Here is a 25,699-nt window from a genome sequence, read left to right on the forward strand (position 1 = left end):
GAAGATTTGAATTGTTAATGACAACTGAGCTGAAATTTCAAGCTCTTATGAAGGCCAATATGAGTGATAACCCACCTAAATATGGCAGGCTAATAAATCGGAAATTACAATGGTAATAGAATCCTAGAAGAGGTTTTAAAAAAGTGATTTAATCCTTTCAACTCGGCGAGTCTTGAACTTGTATGCATTATTAATGAGCACAAATCGTGAAAAAATATTGAACTCATATCGTTTAACCGGTATTCATCCCATTAAAAGATAAAAAAGGCGATGGAAAAAAGAGACGCATTAACATGTTTGGGCATAAAACAGTCATCAGTTTTTTTTATATTCATAAATCTAAATGAAATGAGTTATAACCCAGCCAGCAAGAAAAGAAAATAATATAACAATAGGCCAAGATTTCGTATATTGATATTTCAAACTTTCTCATTTCAATCATTTATCACTTTTCTTTCAGCGTTGAAAAGAAAAGTTCTATATTTATATGATGGTTTGAATTTCAATGAAACACTATCCTCAATACCTGAAAGATTTGTGCATTTCTTTCCTTCTATGCAATATAGAGATTGTTAAGAGCAAAACTGTAGTACGTGTTAAACAATTTCCTTTATTAGATACACTAGTTTTAAACTAAACTTGCAATATGTGCTTTGCTGTTCCTGTAACTAAGGATTTTTTGTACACATTGTATGCTATTGCAAAGAAGTTTGGCTGAATTAATTATAGTTCGACAATAATAAGATATGTTAATTGTGCAATACAGTGTTGAACTAAACATGTTGGGATACAAGTTAAAAGATTTTGTCATTCTTGTCTTTTACAAGAGCTGAGTGTCATGTCTTGGCAAGAATTGTACATCAGAACCAACAATTATTGTATATAAACAGATAATCAACATTAAAACATACACTATATTGAAGTCTATTTAATAATTTATTCTCAAGCCAAAATATGCAGACATCAGTTTAGAACACATTTTTCATGGGGCAAAAGTACAAATCAGTTATAATTTTGTTGCAAATTACAGGTTAATATTAACAAAGAACCAACAACAACAAAACAAATCATGTAATTTTAATAAAAATATTGAAATTGTGTTGTTACATTATAAATAATTGAAAACTAATTTTCCTTGGTTTAGAATCAACAGTTTAAAATCAAAGTACTGGCAGTACTGGTGTGACGATGCTTTTGAAGAGGATGGATATAAAACATCAATTTAAGTTTATCTATATCACCACAATTGTGTAGGTTGATACGAACATTAGGGTACGATAAAAAATTTGCGTACGAAACATTTTTTGCACGGAAAAAGTTTAGGGGTACGGGGAAGTAGTACCCGTGGGTAACTTGACCCATTGAGCGAAACTGGGAGGCGGGTCACATTCTTGTTCATTAAGTATGGCAATACATTCATGATGATTCTCGAAAGTAGGTATGAGCACATAGCCAGACCATGTGAGCTCAATCGTATGAGCACTTGACTATCCGAGTTCGCCCACGAACATATGGATAAGTTAACTAATAGCGAAATGACCTTATACATGTTTATGCTGAAATCTAACAATCAAACGAAATATCAAACATGGTATGTACACTTAGGTGGTTGTGTAATTTCTGTTAGAATATCGTATTCAATATGTAAATTTAAAATGATTGTGCCTGCACTTGAGTTTGATGCCTTGTTTGAGTCTATACGCGCCTCGGCTGCACCCAGTGTGTGTATTCGTGTTTTTCCAAGGTAATGAGTTACCTCCGCGCTGAGGCTGCATAATGTTGGGACCCGGAGTGTGTCCAGCACTCCTACCTAATAAGATTAGATTGACGACAGTTGGGACGAATTTTGAATGATAGCTGCAATTTCCAGGAATGGTGACCACATAACATACAAAATATAACATTGCGCCGGGAGTGGGAATCGAACCGGTGTCGTAAAGGTGAAAAAGCGAACGTCCTTACCACTGCACTAGCGGGACGGACAATTACGCTACGAAATGTTGTTTTATCTATATATATCATAGCAGTGCAGCGTTTACAATTTGCAGGTTGGAAATCGTTTGCATTCTTTAGTTTTGTGATCACGTAAAAAGTTAATTTTACATGTTTTTATTCGCAATTTATTTACTAAATCGAGAACAAATATCAAACAAAATAGAGAAAATATATAGTTGTTTCATTGGTCTATAAAAATAAAATGGATGTAAAATAACTTATTTGAAATTAACGTTCTGATACACTTATTGAATCTGTTTCCCCAGGATATGCTGTTCTATTAATATTTACCTTTATCAACATGAACGACAACTCCGCTACCAGAATGTTATCAATGAAAATAAATGAGCAATCTCCTACGCAGTGGCGAATGCCAAGGGAAGTAACTGAAAAATCGAGTTATCTCAATCGGACTGGCTCGGTCTTTTACATAGGTCGCAATTGTGAAGAATTTTTTTACTGGTTATCAAACCTTGGACGCTGCTGTTCCAGCATCGTCAAAAAAAAATATTCCAAATATTGTCTTTTGCTAGAATTGTTGTTGTTATTCTTGCAATAATTATTTGGATCATCTACACTGCACTGTTTGTGAAATGAAATGTATTGAACACCAAATTACACATAATATAATGAGCATCAACAAAGCTATGGCTTTTGCTTTTGTCTTCCAGACAGACAATGGAGAAAGCTAATATTTTTAAGTTATTAAGTGGGATTCCATCATTTAAATTAAAACCTCCAGGTTTACTTGTTGATATTATTTTTTTTGAAATTGTAAAACATCTGAAATAATATAAGATTGTTATTACTTAGGCGGGTGGAGTTAAGGCCCCTTAATATAAAATCCTAGTTTACATTTTTGTTAAATCTTGATTTGATTGAGTGTCCCAGAGTCATTTCATTTAAAACTTTTATAAAATAGCACATTTTAAGGATTATTTTCATGAATATAATAACATAAATATAAAGTTTGAGGTTTATATAACTCGATACACGGAATATGAAAATTAGTTATTTCCCTTGAGAAAGAAAATTTGAATAGGTTTTTACAATCTGTGGATCCTGATCATGTGATCGATGTCACAAATGCCAACATCCATGAAACAAACTCATGAAAACGCGAAAAAAAAATCAAATTGTTGGCAGTAATCGCACACATGTAACATTCCCTGCATAGAGCTTAGACAGTTTTTCTGTTCTTAACTTCTTAACTGGAACAGATGTCACATCCATAAAGCAGTAAAATGGCATCTGTATGCGTAGACGACTTTAACCCATTTATGCTTAGTGGACTCTCCCATCCTTCTAAATTGGATCAATTTATTTTCAAAATTAGGGATGTCTAGTATATTTATTTCTATATTTAGAATATTTCTTACAGAAATTCCTTAAAGCAAACAGCGCAGACCCTGATGAGACGCCGCATCATGCAGCGTCTCATCTTGGTCTACGCTGTTTGCCAAGGCCTTTTTTCTAGACGCTAGGCATAAATGGGTTAAGGAAAGATCGAACATTGTGAAACATCATAAAAGCTGCAAAAATAATATTTTAACAAATGGTCTACTTTTGGGAAGGAGGTAATAGATCTGCTTGTTGGGGATTGGGTAAGAAAACATGTTGATTTTGCTGACTGCATGCAGGTTTTTTTTTCCACTTTTTGGGAAGATAGCCCATGGCTTTGGAATTGGGAATTTTATCGGCATTTTCATGAAATTGGGAAAATAAATTCATTAGCCTTTTTTTCCACACAAAAAGTCCACTGATTAGGGAAATACTAAATTTGATATAACTCTTTACAATCATTCAAATTAAAAGAAAAAAATCATATAGTACTTTGTTAGATGTAATTGAATTACAATTGAGATAAAATACACATAAGACTTCTTTCTAAAAAAAAAAAAAAAAAAAAAAAAAAATTTTTTGTTTTTTTTTGTTTTTTTTTGGGAAATTGGGAATTTTTTGCCACATTTTGGGAAAAAAGTATACTTTTTGGGATTGGGAACATAGCCGAATTTCGGCTATAAAATCGGGCCAAAAAAAACCCTGGCATGCTACCTGGGGAGAGGTGACATCTGTTGTATGGGCCAACAATTCGCCCACATGTAACTTTGATTCATGAATGATTCTTTATTGTGAACCCATTTCAATTCAATTACGACATTGCACAATCATAACGACTTGTGATTAAGATGAATTTTCTTTTATAAATCACATTGACCATTATAAGTTTGCATAAACACTTAACCAAACACAACAGAGGTTTAAAATGGACGCTTCACCAGTATGTGTAACGGTAATGAGTTTGCTTTTTTTGCGCAATCTGTGATCATTATAATACTGGAAATCTGCATCTAAATGTAACAATGAAAGTTCACAAAAATCTGGAAATGTTTTCGTACTAACATGTGACATTTGGAGATACATTTTTGTCCCTTCTTGTGTGACAGCTAATCCACGTCACATGAAATTGTTTGACAAATGACTGCCATTGAGCAACCTGCTCATTAGCCATACAATAATGCAAAATGCCTGTGGCCTAACATTTAACTGAAAACAAAGCAAAACAACATCTTCACTCTGTTGCGGTTAATACACTTATACACAACTCCCCCCCCCTCCTAATACATGTAAAAACATAAATAGACCACTGATACAAAAATTCAGATTACTGAACAAATACCAGAATATGCATGTCTTCATAGCAAACAAGCATGTCCACTGACATGAAATGTTTAGAGATGCAATTTATATGCTAATTTCAACTAGATTATGTATGCTAAAACGAAACAAGTTATCTGAAATATAGTAAAAACATGCCAAGGCGGTGGTTCAGTATTCAAATACCAGATGACTTCAAGTGGTTCAGGATCCATTTTTAAGATGTTTTTGAGATGTCTTCCTTTACAAAATATTTGGCTGAATGATATCATAGTATTGGTGGGTTGAAGTGTCATTTGAATGTTCACTCTGTTATCAGCATGTGCTCAGGATATCTTAAAGGTGATGTACAACTTGAATGTATAGTATACAAGACCCCAACAAACTTAAGGTTTATGTTTAAACCTGTTTATTTTAATTCGACTGCATAGAAAGCCTAAGGCTTATTTGAAACGCTCTCGAGTCCTTATCCTGGGTCTAGAACCAGTACTCTGTGTCTATGGGGGAGAACTAAAGAACGTTCCCATATTGGAGATCGAATTTAAACCTTTTTATTTTAGCTCTATTGCATAGAAAGCCTAAGGCTTATTTGAAACGCTCTCCAGTCAGTTTCCTGGGTCTTGAACCATTAATGCGTGTCTATGGGGGAGAACTAAAGAACGTTCCAATATTGGGGATCGAATCAGTGACCGCCCGATTGCTAAGGGGACACCATTTCCACTACGCCAAACATTAACAATACATAATCTTTAACAAAAGCAAATTACCTTATACTCTTCGTTAATGAAATACATTGAATAAATGTTTGATGACATTTCATTCAAGATTCAATATACAGTACTTCTTGTGTATGCGTTTCACCTATGGATTTTACTTAAAAGGTTATATAATTTAGTGCTATTCTTAATGGCTCTACAATTATTAAAACACTATCCTCCAAACTGTGGCATAAGAAGTGTGACCAACAACAATACAACACATATTATAAGCACCGTCTTTTTTTTCTTCTTAAATGCACCTATTTTGCTTAAATGTCTCTTTCTTTCTCCAGTTCTCTGGTTTTTGTTTCAGCACCCTATTACGGCAATGAAATCAGTTTCCTACAAAGATTTTTCGGACATCATTCTGTCTTTGATTCTATTTGTTGTAGACACAGGCAAACAGCCACCGCAATAACTTACCAGTTTCCTGTCATCCAGAATTTCATTAATGGAATCTCGGATGTCTTGACATTAGCCGTAACTTACTATCCGCTCGACTCGTATTTGAGAAGAATCTAACAAACGTAAGACTGGCATAAACAAAGCGAAATAATTTGATGAACTTATTTTTACAGAACTTTGTTCTTTTGTGAAAATAAGTAAAGTAGAACACAAGATATGAAATCTTTTAATTCCCATTAAAATTATTAATTTTGTGTTCCAATATTCACACTTTCTGTTTCTGATAAAACTGATGATTTCAGTCCTCTTCAAATAGATGTGTTGATGCACAAAATGTAAAATAATTTATTGTTTTGCAAGGTTAATCATTAATGAAAAAGCAATACAAGATAATGCCTTAAACCACTAATGTTTAAATGCGTATCTAAGTGGTAAAGAGTGAAATGTGTATCTTAGTGGTAAAGAGTTAAATGCGTAATCTTAGTGGTAAAGAGTTAAATGCGTAATCTTAGTGGTAAAGAGTTAAATGCGTAATCTTAGTGGTAAAGAGTTAAATGCGTAATCTTAGTGGTAAAGAGTTAAATGCGTAATCTTAGTGGTAAAGAGTTAAATGCGTGTCTAAGTGGTAAAGGGTTAAATGCGTATCTTAGTGGTAAAGGGTTAAATGTATATCTAAGTGGTAAAGGGTTAAATGCATATCTTAGTGGTAAAGGGTTAAATACACATGTTAGTGGTAAAGGGTTAAATACGTATCTATGTGGTAAAGGGTTAAATAAGTATCTAAGTGGTAAAGAGTTAAATGCAAGCCTAAGTGGTAAAGGGTTAAATGCGTATCTTAGTGGTAAAGGGTTAAATGTATATCTAAGTGGTAAAGGGTTAAATGTATATCTTAGTGTTAAAAGGGTTAAATGTATATCTAAGTGGTAAAGGGTTAAATGCATATCTTAGTGGTAAAGGGTTAAATACACATGTTAGTGGTAAAGGGTTAAATATGTATCTATGTGGTAAAGGGTTAAATGCGTATCTATGTGGTAAAGGGTTAAATGCGTATCTAAGTGGTAAAGGGTTAAATGCATATCTAAATGGTACAGGGTTAAATGTGTATCTAAGTGGTAAAGGGTTCAATGCGTATCTTAGTGGGAAAGGGTTAAATTTGCATCTAAGTGGTAAAGGGTTTAAGGCATATCTAAGTGGTAAAGGGTTAAATGCGTATCTAAGTGGTAAAGATGTACAGAAAATTATATTTTCTTCAGAAAGTGATTAAAATTGATAAATGACAAAATTATCCAATCATAATGATATTTGCCAATTTTAATGATATTGGCTGATGACAATGATATTAATGCCAATTATAATGATATTAGCTGATGACAATGATTTAAATTTGCCAATTATAATGATATTGGCTGATGACAATTATTAATTTGCCAATTATAATGATATTTGCTCATGATAATTATGATATTTACTGATGATGACAATGAAATTTGCTGATGACAAATGAGATTTGCATGCAACACAATATTTGCCCAACAGAATTAAAGCTCTGTCAGCTGACAGCAACTTTTGATGACACAATTATAAACGTGTAATTTCTGTCAATTATGGTTGCTGATTTGACAATTATGTATCTTTGATTGCAATCACATATAGTTACTGTAAATTCAGTTATATTTGGCAGCATGACAGTTTATGTTGTTTAACCCTTTCCCCTATAAGAAGTGAAGTGAAAATGGCTTTTGCAACCAGCATAAAACCAGAACAGCCTGGATGAACTCGCAGTCTTTTCAGGTTTTATGCTGTTTGTTGCTCATCAGTAACTAAGGGTTCGAAATGAAGCCTTATAAACTTGAATATAGTATGGAAAGTCTTTAATTTGAATGTAACTTTCTGAGGGAAAACAAATGCGCAAAAATACGTAGTGGTAAAGGGTTAATGACATTTTCATGTAAATTTGTGGATTCCAGATTTTAGAGGGAAAAAAGAGGAATTTGAGTGTGTCATTTTCCTAAGTGTTTTGGTTGAATTCACTGATCGATCAATCCACGAAATTAACAAAAATTACTACCCACAATTTAAAATGATTTTGCAGCATTTACCACATGGAAACACCCATGTATTCCCTTAAAATTATCAACAGCAGTCCAACTGGCAGACATGCATTGAGATGACACTATTGTCAATGATCATTCTTTATATTGCTGAAGAAATCAGTTTTGCTAATAACTCAATAATGATTGAAAATGATTCACTACACAACTAGGATTGTTATAGAGAGCTCTTAGTTTTATGGGGAACTAATAACTGATGTCAGCATGTGTACTGAAGTCAATTGTGTTTCTGTACTGATGTTTGAAGAACACTAAAGATGGCCACTTCTTTATATTTAAGCTAAGGGGTCAACTTTCCACAAACAAATCATAAAGATAGACAAATTGCTTGTTTAACAAATATAAAGTTGAAGACTGGAAATAAATTATAGGGTTTCAGTAGAAAGCCTTTGATGTCAAACTTTATTGAGAAAATGATTAGAATTCTTGTGAAACAGAGTTCACTGAGAGAAATAAGTGAAACTTTACAAATAACTCACTGAAAAGATAAATTATTCTCAGCTTAAGGTTTTGTATATTTTCAATCATCAAGAACCAAACAAATCAAATTCACAAGTGTATTTTTAAATTCATATTCGATGAACTTTTTGAAACAACCAGAAAGTAATGGTTTAACAGAAACACTTTTACACACTACCATGTTCATACAAATATATTGTAAGCAGCTATTCAAAACAAAAAAATTAGCTATCTACAGCCAGTTTATAACTTTTTTAAGTGTGAACCATTTAGACCATTGTGTAAAACCATCATAGCCCACTTTAAACCATTATGTTACTTATGTTACATTTACTTAACAGTTTTAATGGTATAATTTTAGTATGATCACAATGAAATGGTAAACTCATTCTATTAAATATTTATTCTACATGTACAAACTGCCATTTTTTACCAGCAACAATAAAAGCAAACCTGTAGCATATATTTCAAAACAATGATGGATGCAAGGTACAATAAATTATTCAGGCTCTAGCGAAAGGAATGAAATGTGCGACTTCAAAGAGTTTTCAGTGCAGATATTTATAAACTTATAATTTTCTGGATAAAGCAATCATTGCCTGAATACATACGGCAATTCATTATCATCAATAATAAAACATGAACATAAGGTAGTGAAGGCAAAGTATAATGCACTCAAGTTGCATTCTTTTTACAAGTTTGATAATAAACCAAACAAATAGATATATCAACATATCTTTTAAACAAAGATAATGAGTATTCATTAAAGACGAATAGACTTATAAATGATAGACCCTAGTGATTCATCACATAAACATAATAGCTACTTCGGAAATAATAGTTGAAACACAAAAAATGCCAAGTAACAAATTATCATTTGTATAATGATTTGCATAGAAAACTTGATAGAATAAAAAAATAGTGGCACAATTTTAATTTTGTTTAAGTCGTGAGGGATAAATACTGTAACTTAACCAAAGTATAATTTATCTCATTATTTGCATAGAAAACTTGATAGAACAAAAATGAGCACCAATAAAATTTCGTCTGAATCAAGAATATCGATGGTACATATAATGATTTTTCTTGAAAAAATGGATAAAACAAAACTATTAGCACCAATTAAATTTTGTCTTAACCAGGGATAATAGTGTGACTTACCGATGAAAGATATGGATGGTACAGCACAGAAAGCCCGGATCCAGGATTCTCAGTTCGAATTTTCATTTCCGTTAAAACTTCACCCGAATAATACATTCCAACCTGGCGGAATGACTGCGGCGACTTTTACAAAGAAGACATATACCAGCATCACATGATCAGAAAGTCAACCCAAAAGATATAAAATTACCCAAAAGTCACACAGAAATTAGCACTCTAGCACCAAGTACTAATATACTAATTAACGTTCAATAGATTTCTGTAATTAAATCAATAACACAGACATCTGTTTTACAAGCCAGGACACTGTTATCCCAGGTTTACTAATACAAGAAATTGACTGGCCGTGAAAATTAGCACGAAACACCAGAGTCAAAGATGCAAAGAATATCGTCTTGATAATTAAATTGCATGTTATTCAGCCAAATCACCAGCAATCCTGTCCACAAAGCACGCGTACACTGTATAACTACCAATCAACAAATGTTCATCAATATATCGCCGTACGTGTCCAAATGTCCAAATAAACGCAGAAAACAAGGCCAGCCCATCAATAGGCCCTGATATTGGTTAGAACTCCTTGTTAATTTCTCAATCCTGTAATGGTTTATGTCCAGCTTCTGTCACCAGTTTTGTCAAGGGCTATTAGATGAAGTAATACTATTGATGAATCAGTTGCTAAGTCGATTTGTTATTATTCGAAGCATCCACTTCCTTCCAGCCATCCAATTGTTATGCACAGTCAATACACTGCTGTATATTACAGCAGTGAGTTTAATCTTGCAATGTTTTATAGGTATTTACCACCAAACTCGGCCTTGCTTAAACACATCCGCCTTTTATTATGCTATATTTGACAATTGCACAGTTGAACACCATATAAGAGCCTCACTGAATAGAAAATATTCACGTTTTGCAGCAGTTTAATTTCGCAATTTTGTATAGGTGTTTACCAAACTTTGCATGAAACACATCCGCCTTGTATTATACTATATTTGACAACTGTACAGCACATGAGGGCTTCACTGAATGTCAAATAGTGAGTTTAATCTCAAACTGTTTTATAGATATTTACCACCAAACAGGGCCTTAAACACAATTCCGCCTTTTGCAATTATGCTATATTTGACAAGCGTACAATAAATGAGAGCTTCACCGATTGATGAATAGAAAACATTTACGAATAAAATACAGTTCACTGATTGTTGAATAGAAAATATTCACGATTAAAATACACAAAGGTAAAGTTAATCTGAATCTGATATGTTTAGCAATGGTAAATGAATAACAAATTTCTCCATAGGCACAATGCTAAAGTGTATATAACGAAAAAATATTTAAATTACTTGCCCAGGGTGACACAGGTATAAATAACCATCTATGTCACCAAATACACTACATGGTGCTTGAAAACTTTTCAATGGCTAAACAAATCAACTTGTTGTGAAAAGTTTACTTTACTTTACATGATCTGGCGAGTCACACAAACAATCGGCACAAAAGCTTTTATAAATCATGTACTCTCATGAATTTGTGTAATTTACTTTTGCACAAAAGCTGTTATCTAAAATGCCATGCGGGTGTCTGTATGCAACAGCATGATGATTGATAATGGTCACTAGAATAAAATGCACAACGAGAATAAGTGAAATCTGCAAAAAGGCTCAGAGCTTGGTTATGGAATATTTAATGAATATTTACACCATGGCAAAGGGTGATCATAAGGACGTAATTGTTTTCGTGTTTTTAAACAAGTTTCCGCAGAAAAATCATTTTAAGCTAGGTCCCAGTAGAATTAAGGTTCATTTAAAATTACCAACAAATTGTGTTTTTGCCCATATGGTGTTGAAAGCAGCAAAAGCAGCAATGTATTATTTATACTGGATAATTAATCCAAAGGGAGTCTAGATACAACTTTCAATTTCCGATTTCAAATGACACCAAAGTCTATTCAACTGAAGCAAAGAAGAACAGTGAGTTAAAGCATTATCATGACAATTGTTATGTGCCACATTGAAAAAAAAAGATGATCGTGCCCCTACTAGTTTTACCCAAAATAGATGCTTGAGAATCTTAACAACCAAAGGCTATCCAAACACTTTTTGTTTAAGAATCAACTTAAAGAGAAATTGAAAGGTGTTCATTATTATTACTCAATGAAAAACAAGAACCCAATGGTTTTAATCACAAAATTAAACACAGAAAACAAAATTGTGATTCATGATTTGCAGCAAAATGAATTGTCATTATCAAGGGCTTCATTTCACCCCCCCCCCCCTTCCCTCGCTTTAAAGGGGCCTTTTCACAGATTTTGGCATTTTTTAACTTATTCATTAAATGCTTTATATTGATAAATGTAAACATTGGATCGTAAAAGCTCCAGTAAAAAATCAAGAATAAAATTTAAAAAAGGAAAAGAACATTGCCCGGAGCAGGTTTCGAACCAGTGACCCCTGGATTCCTGCCAGAGTCCTGAAGTAAAAACGCTTTAGCCTACTGAGCTATTCCGCCGAGTACACATACTTGACGTATTTTATACCTTATATAAGCAATCTTCGTAGTTTCACAAAATTTAACGACAAAAACAGAACTCTCCAAATTATTCAATCGTTTCGCGTTGCAACGCTTTATAATTTTTAGGTTTTAAAATCGTCAAAAGATGCATATAATGGCTATATTAGACCATGGTAAATGTTCAGTATTACTGTTTCCTCACAAATATCATAACTAAAACGAAAATTTGCGAATCTGAAACAACTTTTTTCAATTTTGTCAATTTACCAAAGCGTGAAAAGATCCCTTTAAGATATTGATTTCAGCAGGCAACTGCACAGTGGGTAAAATTTATACCGAAGTCAATTGCCCAAGTAATACGTCAAATGGGCCATGCAGTCTTGCCTGAGGGCATGGGAGACCCAGGGAATCCAAGCTCAGGACATTTACATAGAATTTCCCCAGAATTTCCATACTCCGATTCTCGTTCTCTTAGATATGACAGGACAGCCATCGAAGCCTTGCAAGATTCCAACCGTTAATTACCCATAAATGACAAATTCCCCATGTTGCTATGATGCTTTATGTCTGAAAACGAGTGTGCAAATAGACCACGAGTATCTTCATATCCAAATATAGGATTCAAAATAAAATTACCATTGTAAAAGAAAAGGACACGAGTATTGACGTCATATCTATAATAAAGGATTCATAGGGAAGTACACAAATATGTTTGTTAAAAAAAGCAAAAAGTTCTTACAAAAATCTTAATAATAAATTCACTAGGATTCAACAGAGGCATGATCAGTACAACCATCATCATCATCATCATCATCATCATCATCATCATCATCATCATCATCATCATCATCATCATCATCATCATCATCATCATCATCATCATCAGTTCCCCAAAAGCAACCCCACATTATTGTATAGAAAGGCAACAATGACCCCAAAAACAACCCCACACATGTCTCTAGTATAAATTAGTTAATGGATTTTTTTCCTTAGATTTGTGGCCAGTTGATGTTGGCTGAGATATATTGTGGAAACTTTATTTCCATCTATATGCAATTAATTACACTGTCTAGATAGTTACTGCTACATTAATAATGTTGGTTGTTCAGTCTTAACCATTGCAAAGTTGAGGCCTAATTACATGTGAAGTATGCAAGATGCATTGAATACAATATCCTTGATAGTATTTGTTTAAGTGTAAAAAAACCCACTGAGTGTTCATTATCAGCAAAACTGCGGCAGCAACAACAACAACAGCAACAACAGTATAAAATGCAGCCTTTGATTTAGTTATTATTACCACATAATAACAAGCAATCACAGAGAAAATCAGCAGCAATATAAAATATAATAGTAACTGCTGGAACATCAGCAGCAAAAAAAATCTATAGCAATATGACAAACTTGTAAAACCGCTTCAGCAGCACTTCACGGCAATGCCGACACCAACACGAGCAACTATAGGATCAGCAACCAAAATGCTTACACCAAAAAAAGCAATAGGATAGCAAAGGCAGCAGCAATTGACCATGGAAGCAGCGTTAAAAACAGCTGCAGCAGCAATTACGCCAATACTCTGAATCAATTGCAGACAATCAACATCTTGTCATAATCTCAAACCATTTGAATGTACCAGTGCAAAAATTTGACCCCTCCATAACACAGTGGTCAGACAGAATTAAATTGACCATGTCCATAGGCAAGATTGGTGGACATGGTCAAAATCAGATAATGGACAGTTTGAGAGTCAGTGGACTGAGCGGAATATTGATTGAACAATCTGTAATTGAAGGTCATTCATGTAAAAATGCCTATTAAATAATTAATAATCGGGGCACCTGATGTTGGTTTTGCAGAGGGTGCAAGTTAATTATAACAAAATGTTGTCATATGTGATCATGCCTGGGGTGTTGTTGAGTGTGTGTTGGGGAGGGGGGAGAGAAAAATATGAATAATAGTAAATATGTTCAGTATTCAGTTCAGAAATATGCTGTTATTTAAAAAAACTTGCGTACATTGTGGATATTGAATGACTGGCGGTGGGGTAAGGGAGAAAATATAAATGCTATTAATTATCATTCTACGATATAAGGCTATTTAACAGTTTAGAGTACAATGTGAACTTCAAATGACTTTGGTGTTTTGGTGGGTTGTATCGTACAGACTAATTGCATAATGTTGGATTCCTAGAGCCAGCTTTTATGGTATGTTTCACTTTAAGGAAGTCTCTTCTTAGAAAAATCGGGTTTGGGCGGAAAGTATCATTCCTGATTAGCCTGTGCAGACTCCTGATTAGCCTGTGCAGACTCCTGATTAGCCTGTGCAGACTCCTGATTAGCCTGTGCAGACTCCTGATTAGCCTGCGCAGACTCCTGATTAGCCTGCGCGGACTGCTGATTAGCCTGTACGGACTGCAATAGCTCATCTGGGACAGCAATTTACACACACTTGCACATAACCCTTTGCATGCTGGGAAATTTGTCATCTGCTAAAATGTGGTCTGCTTAATTTCTAAAATTAGCATTTTCTTCGATTTTTTCAAAGAATATTATCAGAATAGCAAACAGTTTTGATCCTGATGAGACGCCACGTTCTGTGGCGTCTCATCTGGATCCAAACAGTTTGCAAAGGCCTTCAAAATTCGGTTCCCGCACTGAAAGGGTTAAAGTTTTCCCAGAACATGTCTCATAATAATAACAATTTTTTCTCATAATTTATGTAACAGATCACAGTGCATACATGCCAGACGTCCCGATCTCGGCGGAACAGTCCCACTTTTGGGCCCTTTGTCCCGGCGTCCCGATATGAGACGATTTGTCCCGACATTCGTAAAAAACGATGTAAGGTCTGTAGGTTCCCAATAAAATTCGCTATTCAAGCTCTGTTTCGCTAACACTTACCACCGCTAATCCCTTTATTGCCCCCAATTAACAATCCGATTCTACTTCTCGTGTGAACCAGTGTTGTTTATGACACATTATAAGCGATTTATAGGCTAATTATTGATTTTATCAGGCATTCACACCATGGAGGTCTTCAAGATAGTGGTCGCTTATTGCTATCGATAATTGTAAAGAAATAATGTTGAAAATTTGTTTGTTTTTGTTTTTGTTTGAAACGGTTTACAAAACAATTGTTTTGTAGAATTAACTCTATGTCATTAATGTGTCTTTTACATTCAATGTTTAGTTCCAAAATAGCGGGATAATCAGAATGTGCAATATACCTGCAACAAACAGTCCAATAAGTGATACCCATTCTGTAATGTTTCAGATTTCATGCTTCATATCAGATGTTTTATGTCTTGAATAAATGTATCAAGAGTTTTTGTTAGTACCTTGGCGAAATGTTGTTCATAATTTCATGAACACTTCAAGCCAATCAGGAATTGTTCATGAACCGTTCTCAAAAAGTTCCTGATCTTGGTTCATGAACTTTTGGACATGAACTGTTTTTAAGACACGTTCATGAACAGTTTATGAATTTTTGTTGAACACTTCAAAGTTCATGAACAGTTCTTCATCTAACCATAAATACTTAGTAATGAACATTTCATGAACAATTATTTCTGATGACTTCTCAGACAGAATTTGAGGATCCATCATGAATAATTCATGAATTCCTTTGTGCTAGATGTTTCATAAATATTTTTGAAAGTAATATTGAAATGTCTAGCATACAAATCTTGTAGATTTGTGAAACCTGTGAAGTTAGTATGAATATGCATAGTATTTTCACCACTGTAAGTAAGAGTTCTTGACCTGTTCTAGAGAATTTTAAGAACATTTGTACAAGAACTGTTCAAGAACTGCCTTCAGGAACAGTTCAATAACTTTTTAAGGACCTTTCCTGTTCTTGAATTATTCTTAAACTATTCTTGAACACTTTAAGAACTTTTTTGAACAACATGTTTCCTTCTGATGTTCTCAAACAGGTCTACACAATGTTTTTGAACATATGATGGACTTTTTAAGAATCCAATATGTTCTTAAAAGGATCTGTCATTGTCCTTGGAAGACTTAAAAGACAAGTTTAAGAACGTTTTAAGGACATCTTATTTTAAGAACAGTTTAAGATGATATCAAGAACTCAAACATGTACATTAAATTGCTGTTTTTACAAAGGAAGAATATTGTGTGCACAGGAAGTTGAAACGGAAGGCACATGGTTTATGTTATATTTGAAAATGTAAGTCTTTAATAAATTACCGGCTGAACTGATCAGCCATTGGTTCCATTTCAAGTTCTTTGGCACTGTAAGTGTAACCTTTTCAGGGAAACCATTGATTAGTAAATGATTCTTGAACTGAAAATGAGACTATTCATAATCTTTTCAATACATGAATTATTCATGAACATATAGTGCAAAGTTGTATTATGAAATTTAAAGAGTATTATCAAACCACTTGTATCTCAGTTATTAGTGTTATATTTAAATTATTGTTATATGTTGCTATCAATATGTTAAGTGCTAATACAAGACTTGTTTCTTCTTACCCTGACCTGTTTGTTGAGTAACCTTTGCATAAATTGACAAATTCTTGTTCATGAATAGTTCATGAACACTTCATGCCACCTCAGTTCATGAACTCTTGAATAACTATGGTTCATGAACTATTCACTGACAGTTCGTGAAAAGAAAATGAGCCATTGAAAAATAGAAGAAAAATGTTCATGAACTGTTTATGAACAGCAAAACCCTGAAGAATTTTTCAAGAATTGTGGTGTTCATGAACTGTTCAAGAACACTTCATGCCATTGGTGTTCATGAATAGTTCATGAACATTTCATGCCATTATGGTTCAAGAATAGTTCATGAACACTTCATGCCATAAGGGTTCAAGAATAGTTCATGAACACTTCATGCCGTTAGGTTTCAAGAATATTTCATGAACACTTCATGCCATTAGTGTTCATGAACAGTTCATGAACTAAAATTTCAAGAACATTTCACAGACGTGGCTCATTTTCTGTTCACTGACTATTCATGAACAATTCATGAACTCAGTTCACGAACAGTTCACGAATTATTCGTGAACTGCAGAACAACATTTCGCAGGGGACTATACAGACTACAGTAAAGGTGGAATGATAGAACGTTTTAGGTGTCCTGCTTTTTGGCCAAATGTCCCGACAATTTTTTATGGAATGTCCAGCTTTGGACCTTAAAAATTCTGGCATGTATGTCACAGTGTTTTTTTCATTTAAAATCGGGTCTGGTAATTGGCCCATGATTACCAATGGAAAAAGTAAATATTTTTCCCAAATGGGAGCTAAAATTTTCCAATGAAAGGTTTCCCCCCAAAAAATAAACATATTTTTTTTTTTAGATCTCAATAGTTTGTTCAACTCTCATCCATATAAGTTCAACCTTAGTAAATTTCATACTGAAAACACTCGTTTTCTCAATTTTGAAGCATTTTTTGGAAATACAACAACAACACTAATTTCCCAATTTCAGTCGAAATGCAGCAAATTTTCCCAATCCAATGGGACCCGGCCCCATTCCCAAAATGGTGAAAAAAACACAGGATCATCCTGTGATGCTGTAGCATTGAAAATATTTGGTTGCTAACACCAAAAGTAAATACAAGAAAATTCTTTTTTGTGGTTACATGAATTCAAATAAATCATATAGTTATTTGCTGAACAATTAAGTTATTCAAATTAACATATTTTCTACAGAGTGATGGGAAATCTTGACTTAAAAAGAGGGAAATATTAAACATAAATCTGCATGCACGAACAACCTAACTGTAAAGAACTTTATGAACCAAAAAGTAATAAAAGACACAATGCAAACATGTACAGATTTGTCTAATGAAAACATTTTTGCGTTTTCACCAAAATGCACATGTTTTGGAAAAATTTAATTTCTATACAGTATATTCATTTGGCATTAAATCTAATCACACTGTTATTTACGCATTCAAATACATTTATTATTAGACATCTAAACTTAGTATCGATCTCGCAAAAATCACCCGTACACAAATCCATTATTAGAACACTTTCATTTCATAACAGGACCATTAAAATCTCATTTTCAAAATTTCTGATGCCATGTTCTTGAGGAATATTAAGTAAACACTAGAAGATAGAAAATGTCAACAATTAAATATTTACCATGGGCAAAGACGATGGTAATAACGACAAACATTCTGCATATAGAAGACATGTTCAGACAAACGATTTGTATTTACAATGAAAGTAAATTCATAAATAACTATAGATTTTGATCTTGTTTAATTTGCATTAACACTTTCTGAAACCTTTAAAGAACTGGGGATATTTCAATGGCCATTTCATGTTTGGTTATTAAAGAGTGACATTGATGTTAATAGTGATGAGCACTGTTTTGATGCTATTGTTGTGAGTAGAACCCATACAACTGAGACCTAATATTGGTAGAACCAATACACCTGAGACATATTATAGGGAGAACGAATACACATGAGGCCTAATATTGGTAATACCAATACACATGAGACCAAATATTGGTAGAACCAATATACATGAGACATACTATGGTTAGAACCGATACACCTGAGACCTAATATGGGTAGAACTTATCCACATGAGACCAAATATTGGTAGAACCAATAAACATGGAGCCTAATATTGGTTGAACCAATACACCCGATATCAATTATTGGTAGAACCAATACATATGTGACATAATATGGGTAGAACCCATACACCTGAGACCAAATATGGGTAGAACCAATACACCTGAGACCAAATATTTGTAGAACCAATAAACATGAGACCTAATATTGGTAGAACCAATACACATGAGACCTAATATAGGTAGAACCAATACACCTGAGACCAAATATTGGTAGAACCAATACACATGAGACATAATATGGATAGAACCCATACACCTGAGACCTTATATGGGTAGAACCAATACACCTGAGACCAGATATTGGTAGAACCAATACACCTGAGACCTAATATGGTTAGAACTAATACACATGAGACATAATATGGGTAGAACCAATCAGGGGTTTTTATCTGATTTTGGGGAAAAGGCCTGGCCTTTTTTGAGGGGAAAAAAATCGCGCGAAACGTCGAATTTTGGGGGAAAAAATTGTGCGAAAAGCTGGATCTTGGGGAAAATAAGCAAAGTCTAAAATAATCAATTTAACATATTTTACTGTTTTTAAAACAAATTCAAGGCAACAGATAATTTAATTATGCAAGTTGTACTTATAAAACTTATATATTTAAAGGAAAAAAAAAAAAAAAAATTTTTTTTTTTTTTTTTTTTTTTTTTTTTAGGGGAAAATGAAATCTAGGGGAAATTTTACCAGCTGAGGGGAAAAAAAATCCGAGGGGAAAGGGCCGATTTTCGGCGGGTCCCAAAGAAGGAAAAAAAACCCTGCCAATACACAAATGAGACCAAATACTGGTAGAAACAATACACCTGAGACCTAATATTGGTTGAACCAATACACAGAGACATAATATGGGTAGAACCAATACACCTGATAACTAATATGGGTAGAACCAATACACCTGAGACCTAATATGGGTAGCACCAATACACCTGGGACTTGATATGGGTAGAACCAATACACATGAGACCTAATATGGGTAGAGCCCATAAACCTGAGACCTAATATGGATAGAACGAATACACCTGAGACCTCATATGGGTAGAACCAATACACATGAGACCTAATATGGGTAGAACCAATACACATGAGACCTAATATTGGTAGAACCAATACACATGAGACCTAATATTAGTAGAACAAATACACATGAGACCTAATATGGGTAGAACCAATACACCTGAGACCAAATACTGGTAGAAATAATACACCTGAGACTTAATATTGGTAGAACCAATACAGCTGATACATAATATGGGTAGAATCAATACACATGAGAACTTATATGGGTAGGACACATACACATGAGACCTAATATGGGTAGAACCCATACACCTGAGACATAATATAAGTAGAACCAATACACATGAGACCTAATATTAGTAGAACAAATACACCTGAGACCTCATATTGGTAGAACCCATACACCTGAGACCTAATATGGATAAAACCAATACACCTGAGACCTAATATGGTTAGAACTAATACACATGAGACATAATATGGGTAGAACCAAAACATATGAGACCTAACATTGGTACAACTAATACACCTGAGACATAATATGGGTAGAACTAATCCACATGAGACCTACTATTGGTAAAACCAATACACCTGAGACCTTATATGGGTAGAACCAATACACCTGAGAACTAATATTGGTAGAACCAATATACCTGAGACCCAAATACAGGTAGAACCAATACACCTGGTACCTAATATTGGTAGAATCTTTTTTCTTAAATTTCACCATGCCCATTCATTACAAAGACCATTAAAATCCTGTAAATGTTACCTACAAGTTGCTAAATAAAGAATTTGCTTTTATGAATTCATTTATCTTCATTTATGTATTCGACCATTTACCATCAACATATTCTTTTTTGGGACTTCTGATATGTTAGCCTTCAAATTGAGATGAAGTTTGCAATATAAACTTACCGGTAATCAGGTTAAACATTTTCAGATGCTGCTTGAAGAAATAAAACCGATGTGCAAAACATTTAACTAGCTTTTCATTTTCATGGTGTGTGTCAATTTCACAGTGTGCGACATGTTGCTATTAGAGATTGCAATTTAAGACATATCTTACTGCAAAAAAGGCCTTGTCAATAAATTCACCAAAATTTGCAAAACTTTTTTGTGTGTAAAACAGCTTGCTTGAGGACCACTGGTAACAAGAACTCAACTTTGCAATAAATTATGTTCTTTGCTTTCACCGGTTATTTTATTTCTCCAATCTGCTTTTAAGTGTTATCCTTTAGCGACTCAAAAATGGAACAAGATGGTATGACACAAGCACAAAAGATATCAGAATAAGCCATGAGATTTTCCTAAATCCCGTTTTATTACAAAACATGAAATTTATTATCCCAGCATGTTTCATAATGTAACATACATCGGCATACTCTAGCAGATTAGCTAGGCTTAAGTAAATGAACTTCTACTTAGGCACTGGCTTTGCCATCAGGTCATGTATACATTCCAACTCTTTTGGATCAGTCAAACCATCAGAAAATAACTTTGCAAGTTTTATTTTTGCTTATCATGAGTCATGGCAATAAATGCCAAAACAAGGTGGTAAGACCTTGGATTTAACAACAACATACTTATTCAATATGTAAATATCACATTTAAAGAGAGCATATTGAAATTTGAAAGTATCTTTTAGAAAAGTTGAATCATAAACTGCAATCAGAACAAGAAAAACATCATGAATATAACAAATAAATAAATATGATTATCATTTATATCATTTACATTATTATCCATAACAGCAACAAAAAGAGATGTGTTTGTCAGAAACACAATGCCCCCTACTGCGCCACTTTGAAGCCATATATTTGACCTTTGACCTTGAAGGATGACCTTGACCTTTCACCACTCATAATGTGCAGCTCCATGAGAAACACATGCATGCCAAATATCAAGCTGCTATCTTCAATATTGCAAAAGTTATTGGCAATGTTAAAGTTTTCGGACGGACGGACTGACGGACGAACAGACGGACGAACTGACAGACAGTTCAACTGCTATATGCCACCCTACCGGGGGCATAAAAAGAATCAGACATAATGAATACTGGACAGTAGCAGGATAATGATAAAGTTTTGATTAAAACGATTTATTTCATCTGGATCACACCAAAAGTCTAATTGAGACAGTCTTGAATCCATGTCCCGGGTAGAACAAGTCCTTGGTGTCTAGAATTGAAGATCTTGAGAGCCCTGCCAGAATGAGGATCTAACTCCCAACCTCCTGATCAGTATGTTGCTACCATGTACACTAGTCGCCACAATGACAAAATATGATTATTGAACATGAGCAGCGAATCTTTCATGTTTCGTGTTTGATGATATTAACGTTCTGAGGTTTGTCATAAACAGCAATAAATTAAAGCAATTGTATAAGTATATTTCTGTGTGACATACCATCACACAAAGTTTTGCATTCACTGAAAATAGCATTACATCAATTTATAGAAAATTCCCCATACATTCAGCCTTCAACCCCAAATAATTTTCCGTTATTAGAAATACAATGATTCTGATTAAAATCATAAATCATTCGGATGAATGAAACAGATGACATTCAGAATGGATGAAAAGGAGATTTTCACAAATGAAATAATACAAAAAAAAATTTGCTTAACCCATTTATGCCTAGTGTACTCTGTGACCCATCCTTCTAAATTGGATCAATTTATTTTCAAAATTAGGGATGCCTAGTATATTAATTTCTATATTTAGAATATTTCTTACAGAAATTCCTTTAAGCAAACAGCACAGACCCTGATGAGACGCCACATCATCGGTGTCTCATCTGGGTCTACGCTGTTTGCCAAGGCCTTTTTTCTAGACGCTAAGGCATAAATGGGTTAAATATAACTGCACCAGTTTTGTCACAGGCATAGCAGACTTGCCGATGATTAAGGGCACATATGTCAGGAAAATGTTGATAACTGCGCATGAAAAATGTTTTTGCAAAATGTTTCTTAAAAAAATCTGCATTTTCATTGTAGCACTGTGAAAATCTGTGAAAAGTTTTTTTGTAACATTGCATCTGTATGAAGATAATTTCATAGATACAATTGTGATTTCTTGCAGAATTTTAGAGGATTTGAGTTTTGACTGTTACTCCTGCAGGGCTAGTGGCTTTTAACCCTTTCCCACTTAAGCAAAGGGAAAATTACCATTTGCAAACAGCATAACACCAGAACAGCCTGAGAGTAACTCGCCGTCTGTTCAGGTTTTATGCTGTTTACTGCTCATCAGTAATCCAAGGGTTGGAAATGAAGCCTTTAAAACTTGAATATAGCAAGAAAGGTCTTCAATTAAATTTAACGTTCTAAGGTACTACAAATGCATCAAAATACGTATCTAAGTGGTAAAATACGTATCTAAGTGGTAAAATATGTATCTAAGTGGTAAAGGGTCAACAGACTTTTACATATGCATCCCCATATCATGACCAAATGCAATCTCTCCATGATGAACACTTTCCCCTGGATGTTTGGCACATCATTCAGCAGGCAATTGGTCCCCCCTAGAGAGCTTGGCATCTTTTTTTCATCACCTTTACAAATGATGCTTGGCCCGAGAAGGCGGCAAATAGTGGCTGCCAATTTTCTTATTCCAGCACCAATTGCCCCAGACTGGTGTCTTTATATCTTTTTTTTTATGATTGTGTCCTCCAAAAGCATTATACTGGCACCTATTGACATCTTGAAGGAGTTTTGTTTCTGTAGTTTAGCACAGCAACTGAGTACAAATCTTTTTTTTAACAAAAGAGATAAGGTCGGAAGATGTTAAAACAAATATTGTTATAACAATTTTATGATTAAGTGAGAAATCATAAGCAAAGCTAAAGCAGTCAAAATCATATTTAACAAGCGAATTCGTTGAATTGATATCCCCCGCCATTATACTTCTTGACACAAAGTTTTCTGGACGGATGGACAACACCAACGTGCATCATCCTCTTATCCATATATATATACTCATACAAAGTTTCAATGAAATCCGTCAAAGCACTTCCAAGATATGGCTCTGGACACACACAAAAAGCATTTTTTCAAAGTACAAAGGGCCATAACTCTGTTATTATCCGATGGTATACAATGCCATTTGGTGTGCATCATACTCTTATCCATATATATACTCATACCAAGTTTCAATGAAATCATGAAATCCGCCGAAGCACTTCCAAGATATGGCTGCGGACAAAAAACAACAACATTTTTTCAAAGTACAAAGGGCCATAACTCTGTTATTATCCGAAGGTGTACAATGCCATTAGGCGTGCATCATTCTCTTATCCATATATATACTCATACCAAGTTTCAATGAAATCAGCCAAAGCACTTCCAAGATATGGCTCCGGACACAAAAGTGCCGGACGGACGGACAGACGGAAAGACGGACGGACAACGCCAAAACAATATCCCTCCGCCTGGTGGCGGGGATAATTAAGAACTGTTATGTTCTTCCTTAATATGGATGGAAAGAAGACAATAATATCAATACATTCACATAGGACTTCAATAAATCAAGCAGTTGTTATTGATAAGCAAGTCCAAAACGACCAGTACATGTTTGATTCAAACAACAAATGTATGAGACTGAAAACAGGGACACTTCAACTCTTTAAAAAAAATTAATCCTTCCAAACTGACAGAAAATGAACGAAATATCCAGGAATGCACACAAAAAAATTCATTTGTTCCTTGAATAAAACTTGAGCCAAAATTTAGACAGAAAATGAACAAAATATACATGAATGCACACAAATAAATTCATCTGTTCCTTGAATAAAACGTGAGCCAAAATTTAGACATTAAAGGAAAGTATAAAGCATCAGGAGTAACAATCAGTATTCAGAGGTTTTGATAAAAATATAAAAATATGTGTTATTGATGGCTTCTATAACATTATGCAATTTTGGATGAAAAATTCACAGATTTTTTTCTGAAATCAGGATCTAGTGTGTTAACCAATCTCATATTTTTTGCTCAATTCAAAAGAGGATTTTTGAGTTTCCACTCAGCTACTCATTGAGAGTATCAGTTAGCTCAAGAACAAACTCATATCTTGTATAATTTTATATGTATACTCACATATCTTTATGCAAACTTACAGTTCAGAATGACTCAAAGCTTTAAAAACATTTGTGATAACTGTCCAAGTCGAGCATAATGTTCAAACTCATCTAAAATTTGACAAAAAACTAACAATTAATTAAGTCAAAATATTAACTTAACTATCTTCATTTATTATAACCAAGACTTCTCAAAACTCAAATAATATTTATCACATTTTACCACAAGAACTCAAGCCTGGTTTCTTTAGTAGCATTGAAATATACCATTGCAGATTGTTCTGAATCATTTTTGGGAGGCTTACTATAGGGTGGTGGTCTGGAAACTTGTAAGGTAGAGTGTAATATATTGAATATGACAGTATGTATGATTTATCTCCCCTGAGTATAGAACTCTTCTTTCTTTTCTTCCTCCTAATCATTTTAGGCATTTAATAACACCATGGGAACAGCCAGTTTAGGGAACTTCAGCCTATTCCACCATCTATAATTATTCATGTCCACTTTTTTTTCTTTTTTTTTGTCTAGAATTGAGTTTTGCTGGCAATGTTTATCCATTGCTAAAAACAGTTTTCTTTTTTTTTCTTTTCAGAAGAATGCACTTTTTTAAACCCTTTAAAAATTTGCTATCAATTTTTAAAACCGTTTTTAAAATGTTCAATGTAATTATATTACATTAACCAGAATTTCATTTTGAGCCCAAACATTCACCCTGGAACTAAAGAACACAAATTATAATGCTAATCATACTTCTCAGCTAACAGACTCCAGGAAACAATTCAGATATATGTCTTGGTTTGTCATGGACTTTTTATAAAGACTATGAACACTTTAGGGTATGTAACATTTTATTTCAATACTATTGTGATATGGAGTTGGTACACACAAACTTTAACCTGACATTTCAAAGTACCATAAGG

General features: G+C 33.9%; 1 protein-coding gene across 17 annotated transcripts in view; it reads right to left on the reverse strand.

Moving 5' to 3' along the window:
* The window catches only part of LOC127855678 (RNA-binding motif, single-stranded-interacting protein 2-like), a 202,759-nt gene that overhangs the window by 99,004 nt on the left and 78,056 nt on the right, over nucleotides 1-25,699 (reverse strand). For 5 of the 17 annotated variants that reach the window (XR_008037630.1, XR_008037631.1, XR_008037632.1 and 2 more), the window contains exon 1: nucleotides 9,548-10,581. The exons of 3 other annotated variants lie outside the window; for them this stretch is intronic. Coding sequence is in view for 8 of the 14 variants with exons in the window: in XM_052391446.1 (XP_052247406.1) it covers nucleotides 9,548-9,643 (96 nt within the window). In the remaining 6 variants the exon portion in view is untranslated. Of the gene's footprint in view, nucleotides 1-9,547; nucleotides 10,584-25,699 lie in introns of those variants that run through there. 9 more of the 17 variants (XR_008037633.1, XR_008037635.1, XR_008037634.1 and 6 more) reach the window with 5 other exon arrangements.

Source organism: Dreissena polymorpha, chromosome 13 (genome assembly GCF_020536995.1).
Source record: "Dreissena polymorpha isolate Duluth1 chromosome 13, UMN_Dpol_1.0, whole genome shotgun sequence".
NCBI lineage: Eukaryota > Metazoa > Mollusca > Bivalvia > Myida > Dreissenidae > Dreissena > Dreissena polymorpha.